We start from the raw sequence: 12,815 nt of genomic DNA on the forward strand, positions 1-12,815 counted from the left end.
CTTGTATATCTATAATTGGCGTAAATTGGAATTGACAGGCGAATATATGTATTCATGAAAAATCCCTTAGAATAGCTTCGGCCCGAATGTATTGTGCCGAAGGCTCTTAGGGTGTTTCATGCCCCTCCGCTTAATGGTTTCCCAGCTGTATCACAAGCGCTGATGGAGCTCAATTCCGTCCGCAGGCCGTGTATGGTGCGAGTCTTCCGTACATAGTGTTTGGTGCCGTAGCGATGCTCGCTGGTTTCTCGTCCCTCGTTCTCCCCGAGACGCTGCACGCCAAACTCCCGGAAACCGTGGCGGAAGCGGAGCACCTGGGGAGGAAGAAGAAGACAAGCATCCCTCAGATCTGAAGCCGAAAGATCCGTTCTCGTCTTCGTCTTCCTTCGATCCGTACCGCCTCCTCAGCAGGAGGGCGGCGGTGTCCACAATCGAATTCTCAGAACTTTCGGTGGAACATTTCTGGTGAATTTTCATGAACTGTCGTGTTAATTTACTCAACTGCCGGTTATTTATTTTAATAACAGGCACTTTAACATACCTGCCGTACTTGAAATCCATCTGTGAGAGAGAAAATCGATCGGTCCATGTTTCGTGCTCCCTTCGTACAGCACTGAACGTCCTGTTATGGGAGACGCGATGCTTGGGATGGAACATCGGTGAACAACTTGTCCGTGTTCTTGGAGAAAGAGATGAAGTGTACCCATCTATATTCCATTGGCTCGAGGACATCATCGTTTCATCGATTGGTTTTTTGTGCACATCATCCGAATAATTCTTTTTACACTTCGGTATTTGAAAGCGGAATGACTGTGGGAGTATTGGACAGCATCCCTCTCTATAGGAGTGTGATTCCCCCTAATACTGACCTCCTTCAGCAGTTCATATCAATGGTGCGTTAATGTCTAACCTACTGAATGAAGATCGCATGGATTTATGTATTCGTGGCGAATTTTGTTAGTCGGGTTAGATTCGATATGAATTACTTGCGCACGAAACAAAAGTTGCGACTTGTGAGTATTTTGGTGATGTGGATGTTTTTAGATGGTCCTCTGTTGTGTTTTACGATGAAAAATTGTTGAATTCCGTCCCTTAAACAACGTTTCATCTACACTAACGCAGAAATCTCCGTATCATAGTCTCATGCTCAGTGCATCGCGAGCATTATCAGATGAATCCAGGAGTGCGGCCAGTATTTTCTCCCCTTTCCACTCTGTTGGGAAAAGGAATTCATTACCCTTAGTCATTTTCTTCTTTTTCCCTATGCTTGGTGGTTGACAGGTCGTGATATTCGGGTAAGTTATGGCCCGGTAAGTATTAACAGCAATGTATTTTAGTCTGTATTGAACAGTTGTTAGTATTGCATAACTTGTATTTTAATTTTTGTACATGGAGATGTATTATGACGAATTAGGAATGCTGCCGCATAATTAAATTACCTAATTTGAATGTACGTATATGAAGATGGTTCAATTCACCTTCTTTTTTTGACAGATTGCCTTCGGCTGATTTTCTTTCCAAAATTTTCTTCCTAAGGAAATATTCGTTCTTATACTTGATGTGGTGTTTTCTCACATTTTCATCCAGATTTTTGCATGATGGATTTTTTGCCCTCTCTTACACACAGTAGAGCACACAAATATGTTCATTAGTTTAGTTAATTAATTCTCAAACACCTTATTTATTTGTTTTTTGGATAACGAGGTCAAAGTGGTGCAAATGAAAGGTATTTCAATTACCTCGTACTAATTAATTTGTACCATTTGTACCATTTACAATATTTAAATATTTCTACTCTTCGAGACTGTTATTTTTAAAACTATTTCCAATTACTTATAACCTCCAATTACGAATTATATGATATTGCGCTTTTGAATTCAATTCGATGCATAATTTTTCCACTGTTCATAGCGAAATGTGTACCCTAAAATTGGGCTAACGTTTATTGTAATGTCCTTCCTAGTAATACGCCTAATTTCACCAAGCGCGCAAAGAACAGTTTCTCAAGCTCTTAGGTAAGAATATAGATATTATTTGTTGTTATGATTTCTTCTAGTTCCATTTACTATTGCCATAGGCGGCTACGGAGGGAGTATGAATTGGTAGAGTACATGAAAGAAATTTTCACTTAAAAAATATGCTCTACGAACAGAGAAAATAACGACAGACGAGAAAACGAACAACTCTGAAGGCAAGGTGAGGATTGCTGAATGGTTGAATGAGTGGAGAAGTCCCTCCAACTAATATAAAGATTAATGGCCTTTCACAAAGATAAAAATGATCCAAAACCTTTTTTTAACCAATTGATTTATCTTCAATTTCTCATTTTCTTCATATGTGTATATTAGCTTTCCAAAACTTTGTTATATTTCAGGACCCTTATAAGAACTGTAAAATTCACTCTTACCTCAAATTTACGCAATGTTTCAATTTTCATCTTTTGTCCCTGTCACATTTCCACTATTTTCATATCTATTCAGTTGACACCTTGTCGTATGAAAAGTTATTCAAGATGTATTAAGTGCGTCATCTATAATATTTCTGTTGCGTTCCACATGCTTATTGATCCTTAATTAGCAAAGTGTTGAACTGATAAAGATTTTCGCTTTGTATCACACTGAATGCGTATTGGAAAACAAATTCAAAAGGAAATAATTAAACATATTGAATGAAAATTCATCCTTCGAAAACTCTCTGGAGATCACAAAGGAAAGGAAATAATAAACCGAGCCTAGGCATTATTCGCGTAATTTTTAATGTAGTCCTAGTCGAATAAATAAAATATTTTCGAAGCTTCTGACGTCAGTGATATCATATATTATTCTTGTTTTCGTACTAACAACTTCAGTGCTGTAAATAAGCCTCGTTGGTTTTTTTGGTGGGCGTCTACTCCAAACTCTGGTACTTAACCCGCTCCGTCGAAGATAAACGAACCTCTCGAGAAAGTTGACGTTTGAGCTTGCTCTTTGTTGATTGGTGGAGGAAACCTTTATATACTACGATGTGATTATAAGTAGGATTATTTTCGAAAATCTCTTAAACCTGTAAAATACTAGACCGAAAGTCCCTATACGGAATTTTTCTTTTGATAGGTAATGAGTAAAATGGAGTGGTGTGGTAGTTGTTAGCCTTATGCCTTTAAGACTGATAGACTTGTCGAATCAAAACCCGTGTGTTGCGAGATTTGACATGAACGAATGCATTTTAAGTCGAAACATATGGTACAGACACCCAGGAAACTATTGATTAAAGTTCCTTCGTTGCAGCCATTCGAAATCGCCGAATGCTTGCTCAATAGAAAAGGCTCCTTGGGGACGGAAGGTGACAGACTTAACGAGTCGAAACACTAATTAAGGATTTGGCGATGATTTACTTCATTTACGTCTGTAATTTGTGGCCTATATGAAATTGGTTTAAATTTAAAGTTTTTCGTCCTTAAGTACTGCTGAAATACCTTTCACCGTCTCTAAATTATGCGAATAAAATCAAGGAAATATGAATATATTAATATTGTTGTTAACGATGTCGAAATTTTTCACGTTGCATTTTTTTGCAGTGTCAACAGCGATTGGAGTACCAATCTGAATAGATGGATAGGGGTGACTATTTGAATGTTTGTCCATGTTCACTCTTCCAGGAGACTCATTAGTATCCTATCGCGGAATTGTAATACTAAACGTTAGTCTGTGAGTCAGTGACAGTTTTATCATCCCCGGGAAATCTGTTTTACAGGTTATTTAGTAGGTACGTACGTTGCTAGGGTGTGGCGTATCTCTTTCTTCGTCTGAAGGGGCAAACGAGAATGATTTCCTTAATCATATTCAGCAATATATGAATGCAAAGGAAATAGTTAATAGTAGAGTGAAATGAAGGAACGTGTTAGTATAGAGAACGAATCAGAGATATATAGTGGTGGTCCTGTTTAAAAGATACTATTAGTGTGGAAATGGTAACTGCAGAGCAATGAAGACGGAACTCGATATTGTCTCGTCCATGGCTTTCCTTAACAGTGCTAGAATATAAATACTGTTCATTTAGATGGAGTTACTCAAGCATAAAGTCACCTCAGCAAGAAAGCTGAGATGTCTTCAGAATTAGTTCAATGCCACGATTAAGACCGTGTAGCTTACAGCAAGGCCGCCAGGAGCGGAGAAATTTTGCAGGTAACTCACACACGAATTGATAACATTGCTTGAGCACATTTGAAAAGCTTGCGAACCAAGAAAATTATTGTTCTTATGCCAAGTATTATAATATTTCTTCAATCCGATATTTAATTTTCAATGAAATTTAATTATTAGCGCGTTTTCAATTGGGAAATCAGACGTTCCCCAGTTTCCCTTATGAGCAAATAACAGATTTACAGTGATTAAAATAGTAAGATCCCTCTTGGATTCTTGGAATGGTATGATTCTGCAATGTTTATTTGCCAGCGCTATGAGGAAACTGTTCACAAACTTTTGAGCTAATTTAATTTTTACCGGTTTCTCTATTATTTTTTCTCGGTTCAGACTAGTGCATTATTGTATTTCCTTTGATTTCTGTTATTAACACGTATTCAATTCAGAAGTACATCAACCTGGACGTCATCACCCTTATTATTATTTACCGATGCCATAAGATAAATCTCCAATGTTAGATTGAAAAATTTCCAATTTGTGGAAATGTTCCCATGAAATATTAATTCTTAAGGCAGTTGGAATTCCGTGATTAACCTTTTACGCACAATTAGGTGTTGTAAGGACTAATTCTGTCTATTGTTTTTTAACTGGGTTAATTTTCCTGAATACTTGATTTCAATGATGTTTTCACTCATCCATGCATGGTACTTTGAAAGCCACTGCTTGTGACAGGGAATGGGAATGTGACAGGGATGGGACACGAGACACTTTGAGCGAGATTTTTAGTTTGGCGAATGGGAAAAAGTCAAATAAGGCTAGGTCTGATGAGCGGGGTGGATGGGGAAGCACAGCGGTCTTGTTTTTGGCTGAAAACTCTCGAGTTCTGAGAGTCAAATGAGCCGGTACGTTGTCGTTGTGAAAAAAACTCTTGCAGCTCCCCCAAGTTCGATTCTCTTTCGCCCGATTCTCACTCTTGAGCGTTTCATAACCTACAGATAGTACTCCGTGTTGGCTCTCTGACCTTCAGGTAGGTATTCGTGATGAACAATTTCCTCTCCATCGAAAAAAAATGTCAACATCACCTTGGCATTAGAGCGAACTTGCCGAGCTCTTTTGGGGCGGGAATATGTTTCACCAATCCATTGTGAAGATAGAGCTTGTTTCTCGTTTAAATCTCCATAAATTCATGACTCATCACCTGTTATGATCCTAGACAAGAATTTGATGGCGAAACAAGATGCGAAATTACATGTAAATATCCAGCTATTTAATGTTAAAGCGTAACATTACAGATGAGTGGTTAAATAAGGCATGGTATGTGATTTCGTATTTACTGTAGGAATGATTAGCAATTGAAAACATGCCCTTTCGGTGTTCGAGAATTATTATTATTTTAAGGTAATAGGTAATCTACTGGTAAAGGTAGGTTTTTGGATGGACATAATTACTAGTTAAATAATTTGCGACCCCTAGCAAAACACAACATCCTACTTTACATCAGGTCCATCTTCAGCTCTTAGTACTTTCTTCCTCCCTTCATCCCGTCCAACATCCTTATCCTGTTCCTTCCCTTTCCTCGTTTGCCTAACATTCTCCCCTCAATTACAGCCTTCAACATCCCGCTGCAGGTCAATACCCCCTTCATCCACTTCTCCTGCCTCCATAGGATTTCTCCCAACAAACCCCTCTCTTCGCCCACCATACCAAGTACTTCCTCGTTTGTTTTCTTCTCTGTCCATTTCACCTTCTCCATTCTTCTCCACACCCACATTTCAAAAGCCTCCAGTCTACGTCTATCCTCCTGCTTCAATGACCACGTTTCCGCGCTGTACGTAGCTACGCTCCATATCGAAGTTTTTACGAGTCTTTTCTTAACATCATTACTCAACGTCCCCGTCAAAAACTCCCTCCTCCTTGTGAAAGCCTCTTTGCCTAGCGCAATTCTTCTCCAAACGTCCTTACTACTCTGACCGTGTTGGTCCAAAACACTACCGAGATACGTAAACTGTTCTACCTGCTCTAGATTTTGCCGTCCTATTTAAATGTTTAGCTTAGCGTTTTTCTTTCTAGAAAATTGCATTGCCTTTATTTTATTAATATTAATTCTCATCCCATACCTGTCGCACTGAATTTCCAATTCACTCAGCAATGCTTGCAACCCCTTCTCATCGTCGAGTATGTCTGGACCGAAGCCATCTTCATCTACGTCATGTTCCTTTTCTGTCTAACCTTGTTGGCCTAAGTTCTTTACCATATAGTGCTTCTATAAATTCCTTTCATCTTTCTTGGATCTTTTCTCTGTCAATTATAATCTTACCCGCCTTAACTCTAAATGTTAGCGTAGATCTTCCCTTGTTACTTCCCCATAGTGACATAACCTTGGTTTATAGCGCACTTATTTCACCCTTCCTCTGCAAACTTTCCATATCCTCGCACTGCGGTGTCCACCATGCTTCTTTTGGTTTATTTGCTGCCCGTCGAAATTCATTATTTAAATCTTGGTACTTCATTTTGCCTAACTCTGTGTTTACATATTTCCATTTTCTTGTTGAGGGATAACGACGCCGAAATTAGATTAGTTGTCATTACTGTTATGGAGATTTGGGTGTAGAACCGCTGGATCTACTGAGGTACGAATTGAAATACTGAGCTATTATAGGGAATCTAATTCTATTACACCAAAATGGAGTCATTAAAAAAGTATTATATAAGGGTGGTAGAGGAAGTGAGATAAAATAACGATCTCATGCGGTGCCGTCCATTTGCTGTGAGGATATTTGCTTATCCATTTTAAATGACTTAGAGCATTTGATGGAATTATGAAAATAAGAAAAAATTTGATTAGTTTAATTTAATCCGTAATTTCATGTCTGTATTTTGTCTTATTTCGTGATACTGCGTAAAATTTGTAAAACCGTTGTTTATTTAGTTTACTTTCTATAAATTGATTTTTTTGTCATTTTAATAGTTTAAAATTTATTGGAGTAAAAAAATTGCATATAGCCCTTATAATTTTGAATTCTCTAGCAAATAATCTTATGTTTGATGTATCATATTCAACACAAACATGGGGGTGGAAGATGTGAATGATATTTAGAACGGAGCCACTTTAATTTCTCCCTTGGCTACGTCCGTATGCCTAAATTCAAGACACACCAGGTATATTTCTGTCAACCTCTGATATAACTGTATCATACGTTACTGGGTGAGTTAAGGCATTAACGATGAGTTAATTGTGATTTTGTGCAGTCTCTTATGCTGTTAATTTATCGAGTTGGCTATGGTTTCTTGTAAGTTTTTTAATTCATATTTATAGTGCATTTATCTTATGTCCGAAATAAATTTGAGCCTCCTTTAATTGCATTCCAACTGCAATTTATGTTTTGTTCTCGAATTCGCTATATTAACTTTTATTTAGGTCATTTGTGGTAATAATAGTGGAGAAAAAAATCCACACTGTCAATGTTAAGTGTGTGAAACCGGAGAGAAGAGATAATTCAACTATATATTATTAGAAGAAAGGTTTATGCGTTTATGAATGCATATATATGGTCTTTATGATGTTAAATAAAGGCGCAATATAGAGTACATGATTACGTTTTATCTGCAAAACATTTCAGGTTAACTGCCATGCATGGTACTCGTAGAAAGTTCATCACAAGGATTTGATATGCGAGAGCGGTTCAATAAGTACCCGTGTTAGATATGAAGAAACCATTTTAAAAAAAATTCCAAAATACGCTTCTGTCTCGGCGATAACTTCCTCGTTTGAGCTAAATTTTCTCCCGCGAGCCAATTCTTAATGTTGGGGAATAAGAAAAAGTCGCTGGGAGCCAGATCGGGTGAATACGGGGGGTGCGGCAGCAATTTATAGCCTAGTTCATGCAGTTTGGCGGCGACAACTCCGGATGAATGTGCTGGTGCGTTATCGTGGTGAAACAGCACCTTCTTTTTCGCCAAATGGGGCCGTGTCTACTTCAAATTTTTGTCAAAGTGGTCCAATAACTCACGGAAGGATTTCCCAGTGTTCCTTCTTCATTTTTTAAAATAACCATGGGGATGACGCCATTTGAATCCCAAAAAAACCGTCGCCATGACCTTTCCGGCCGATCGGACCATCTTCGCCTTCTTTGGAGCAGATTCACCGGGAGAAATCCATTGCTTTGACTGTTACTTAGTTTATGGTGTGTAATGATGAATCAAGGTTTCATCAACAGTGATAACTCGACGCAAAAACACCTTCGGATCTCGCTTAAATTGCTGCAAACACTGCTGCGAAGTTGACAGCCGGATCAGCTTGTTGTCCACCGTGACCAATCGCGGCACCCATCGAAGCGACAATTTTTTCACCTTGTCCAACTTATTATGTAAAATATTAATTGCCGTTCCGGTCGACACATTCACGGCCTCTGTTACTTCGCGCACTTTCGTTCGTCGATCATGGCGTGGACTTTTCGAATGATTTCCTTGGTAACCACGTCTGCCGGGCGTCCTGGTCGCTCCTCATCAAAAACAGATGTTCGCCCACGTTTAAATTCGTTGAACCAAAACTAAATGTGGTCATAGATGGCGAAGTGTCCCCATAAACAGCATCCAACTTTGCTTTTATCTCCTCGCATTTCTTCCTTTCCAAAAACAAAAAGCGAATTAACGAACGTTACTGCTCTTTTTCCATCTTAGCAAAAATCACGAAACACATATTTTTCGAAGGGCTGCCAAATCCAAACAAACCTTTAAATCTGTCTGAAATTTGTTTCGCCGTCGTTTGACAGATGACAGCACACGATGATAACATAAAATTCCCCCAGGAACGCCCTTTGTCGTCAAAAACGGGTACTTATTGAACCGCCATCGTAATTTATGATTGTTATTGCGTTACCTTTAGGTATGCATGTATAAGGATGGCTCACGTTTTCAGTAAAACGGGTGAGAACTGTATTATACAGTAGGTATTATATCTCATGAACTCAACTAAACTAGCTTCCTCTCTAGGAATTTGACTCTGCAGCGCTTTTAATGTAAACTGCCCGAGAGAGCTTGTCCCCCGGGCAACCAGTTGCATAACCCTGCTATGCTAGATTAAGGTCTCGTTGATTATGATTCATTTTGACTTAATATTGTGGCACATACGAGAGGTATCATTTTAGTTTGACGCCTTCAAGGGCATGTGGTGACCAATTAGAAATTGTGACCGAAAGATGTTTTTCCCTGATCGGATTCCCCACCGGTCGAGTAAGCATACATGTGCGAGCACATGTAGTAAAACCGGTTGAGGTGGTACGTCATTCCTTATTTTCATTTGGTCAAAAATAAGCTGTTTTGACGCTGTAGCTACTCGAATACACGCCCTTGCTGTCGCATATGGCCTTCTTATTATTTTCTTCCATGTACTCCAAGTGAACTCATACTTTTTGCGTAATTAAGTCCTCGTATGGTTTCCTAAATAAGTAATTTGTATGCATAAAATCAGTGAATGTATAATTAATAGTGGAGCTTTGTATAAATAATGACTTCGGGTTCAAATTTAGATAGCGGCTTGCCACTAAAAAATAAGAATAATATTTTTAACAACATACCTGGATGCATGCACAAAATTTTAATGGGCCCCTTCATAGTAACCCCCTTTAAATTCATGGCACATTTTCTGCTTTTATTTCCAGCCTTCACTGACGTACTGGAAGTTATTTATTGATAGGTCCTTGTAATCGCCTTCACCACTGCTTCCGATGACGGAAAACAATTTTCTTGAAGGTGTTTCTTCAAATTGAAGTGCAATAAAATGCCACAGCTAGGTCTGGCCTGTATTGAGGATGAGGAGCTCACTTCAGTCATTGATTTTCTTGAGATATTCGGCAGCAACGTTTGCGATACGAGGGATAATGTTTTTGTTTTGAGCCTTGACAACACTAAGTGTTTTAGGCACCATCTGAAATTTCAATCTGATTGTTTGACCGTTTTATCGCTTACTTTCTTCAGAACATTTTGTCGTTTGATCATAGCTTTTGCTGTTTACAGTGACTCGATAATTTTGTCTCAGCGAAAAAATAGAGCTAACTTGTGAACACTTTCGTGCGATGATATTTTACCACCTTCGACGTGGATTATCAAGACAGGAATGCATCGATCAACTTACTTCCACTATTGGCGATGAAACCCCATCCTTTGCCACTGTGAAACGCTGGTAAAACGATTTCCATCACGGCCGTTCGCTCAGCGACGAAAGTCGTGTAAGGCGTCCAAAATCAGTTGTTGTGCCAGAAAACATTGATGCTGTGCAAGAACTGGTAAAGGAAGATTGTCATATGACTTATCGTGACGTAGAGGCCTCCTCGGATATTAGTATGACGAGCATCAATAGGGTATTGCATGAACATTTAGCTGTGAAAAAAATTTGTTTGTTCTCGTTGGATCCCGCCTAATTTGGCCAAAAATCAAGAAGATGTTCATTTTAATCGGTGCAAAGAAATGCTCAACAAATCGTACAGTCGCGGTGCATCAAAAGCTGTGTATGACATCTACACACGTGACGAATCTTGGATCTATGCGTATGAAACAAAACAGCAATCTGAAACAGTATGGGTCGTTCAAGACGAGCCAAATCCGACAAAAGCGATTCGTGCACGAAGCACATCGAAGCCAAAGATCGCCTATTTCTACTGGATTACTGGGCACCTGGCCACCGTATCGTTACAGCAACGTAGAACCGTGGATTCTGAATGGTACACGAGCGTTTGTTTTCAAGTGTTTCGTGATATACGGAAAAAGAAGCGGCGACGAAGGATCATTCTTTATCATGAAAATGCAAGCTCTCATAGATCGGCTGGAACAACTACCTATTTTACTGGCCGAAACGTCGAATTGATGGGTCATCCTTCGTACAGCCCTGATTTAACACCAAATGACTTCTTTTTATTTCCGTTAATCGAGAAAAAATTGCGTGGCTAGCGTTTTTGGCGCCTGAAGAAGACGTTGATGCATTCGAAAACCATATTTTGGAGGTATTCTCAATCGGAGTGGAAAAAGTGTTACGTAAATTGGTTTGAGCGTAGGAAAACGTGTATTGATTATCATAGAGAATACTTCGAAAAACAATAAAGCCATTTTAAACGATAAATACCTGTCGTTTAATTATTAGGCTGAAAATATAAATAGCAACCCTCGTCAATGCAACAATTTCAGAGTGTAAAAATCATTCGCCTCGACTGGGATTCGAACCCAGATCCCTCAATATTCGGTCGAGTGCTTTAGCCACTTAAGCTACCGAGGCATCCTCTTAAACTCCGAAATTTTGGGGCTTTTAAAGGAACTAGATGTTGTGACGAAATACCGTACATACAATGTCACAGGCATTCGTATTCGTGCGCGAGGCGCCACTGTCCACGAGGTTAAAGCCAACTTTAAACACTTATGGTGTTTACACTTTGAAAAATTCCAAAGAAACTGCGGGAGATGCCGCAACAGTAGCTTTTAACGGAGTCATCCGCTAATGTGCATTTCAATGCAACAATTTCAGAGTGTAAAAATCATTCGCCTTGACTGGGATTCGAACCCAGATCCCTCAATATCCGGTCGAGTGATGTAGTAGATGTCATCTAGTTCCTTTAAAAGCCCCAAATTTTCAGAGTTTAAGAGGACGCCGCGGTAGCTTAAGTGGCTAAAGCACTCGACCGGATATTGAGGGATCTGGGTTCGAATCCCAGTCAAGGCGAATGATTTTTACACTCTGAAATTGTTGCATTGATATGCACATTAGCGGATGACTCCGTTAAAAGTTACTGTTGCGGCATCTCCCGCAGTTTCTTTGGAATTTAGCAACCCTCGTATTACTGGTCTATGTAGTAATTTACTTTTAGTATCTGAAACCACTTGTGGGTCATCTTACTTACTTTCAGAATGCTCATTCATGCACATGAGGGTCACATTTACTATTTTTGGACCATATCTTTGGTGTATTGATCACCGCAATTATTGCCTTGAAATTTTTACTGAACTCAAGTGTAGTCTTATTGGTTTTCAAAGTGCAATTTCACATGCGTGGTTTTTGCAGTCCATAATTTTGTTTTCGATGTTGATGTGTTCGGCCTTGAAAACAACTATGGATCTAATTGCTAATTTTGTAAGTCCACAGTAATGTCTTTAGGCTCATTCAGTTTGTTTTTCCTCTCCGTTTTTCTGTTCGAAATTCAGAAATGTTTTGTCAAGCTCTCTGTGAATTATGGTGCACGTTTTCAAGTGCTATATGCTTGTCGTTTTTAGTACCGGAATGATTATTACACTTTACTCTAACTTCATTATTATCGAAAGAAATCATTGAGTAAAAAATTGATTTGTTAATTTCACAGCGAAAGTAGTAAATAAAGACATTATGAGTTGCAACGACCAGCATTAGGCTCTTACAAAATTCAAATCAGACTACTCGCACGGTTGAGCGCATTAGTTCTCAGGAAACTTTTGAGAAACATGAACTACCAAAAAAAGTAGAATGGATCAGGGTAAAATTATTGCAGATTAATGTACAATTTACTTAAATTTTGCAAAAAAGCATACCTGTGCATCTGCACACCGATGCCAGCCGCGGCACTATTCCTGGAAGCATCGACGGGAACTGCCTTCAAGCACCTCGTCACGGTCTATTTCACCCCACCTTACGTTCCTAAATGGTTGTTTTTCGAACTCTCTTTCCATTCCTGAGAG

At 39.0% G+C, this 12,815-nt stretch overlaps 1 protein-coding gene across 1 annotated transcript in view; it reads left to right on the forward strand.

Annotated features, from left to right (window-relative positions):
• The window catches only part of LOC139687477 (organic cation transporter protein-like), a 92,670-nt gene extending 91,343 nt beyond the window's left edge, over nucleotides 1-1,327 (forward strand). The window contains exon 11 of the mRNA XM_071584694.1: nucleotides 186-1,327. Coding sequence (XP_071440795.1) covers nucleotides 186-353 — 168 coding nt within the window. The 3' untranslated portion in view covers nucleotides 354-1,327. The remainder of the gene's footprint in view (nucleotides 1-185) is intronic.
• The last annotated feature ends 11,488 nt before the right edge of the window (nucleotides 1,328-12,815 follow it).

The sequence above is a fragment of the Hetaerina americana genome, unplaced genomic scaffold, assembly GCF_022747635.1.
Source record: "Hetaerina americana unplaced genomic scaffold, ioHetAmer1.1.p SCAF_1, whole genome shotgun sequence".
Lineage (NCBI taxonomy): Eukaryota > Metazoa > Arthropoda > Insecta > Odonata > Calopterygidae > Hetaerina > Hetaerina americana.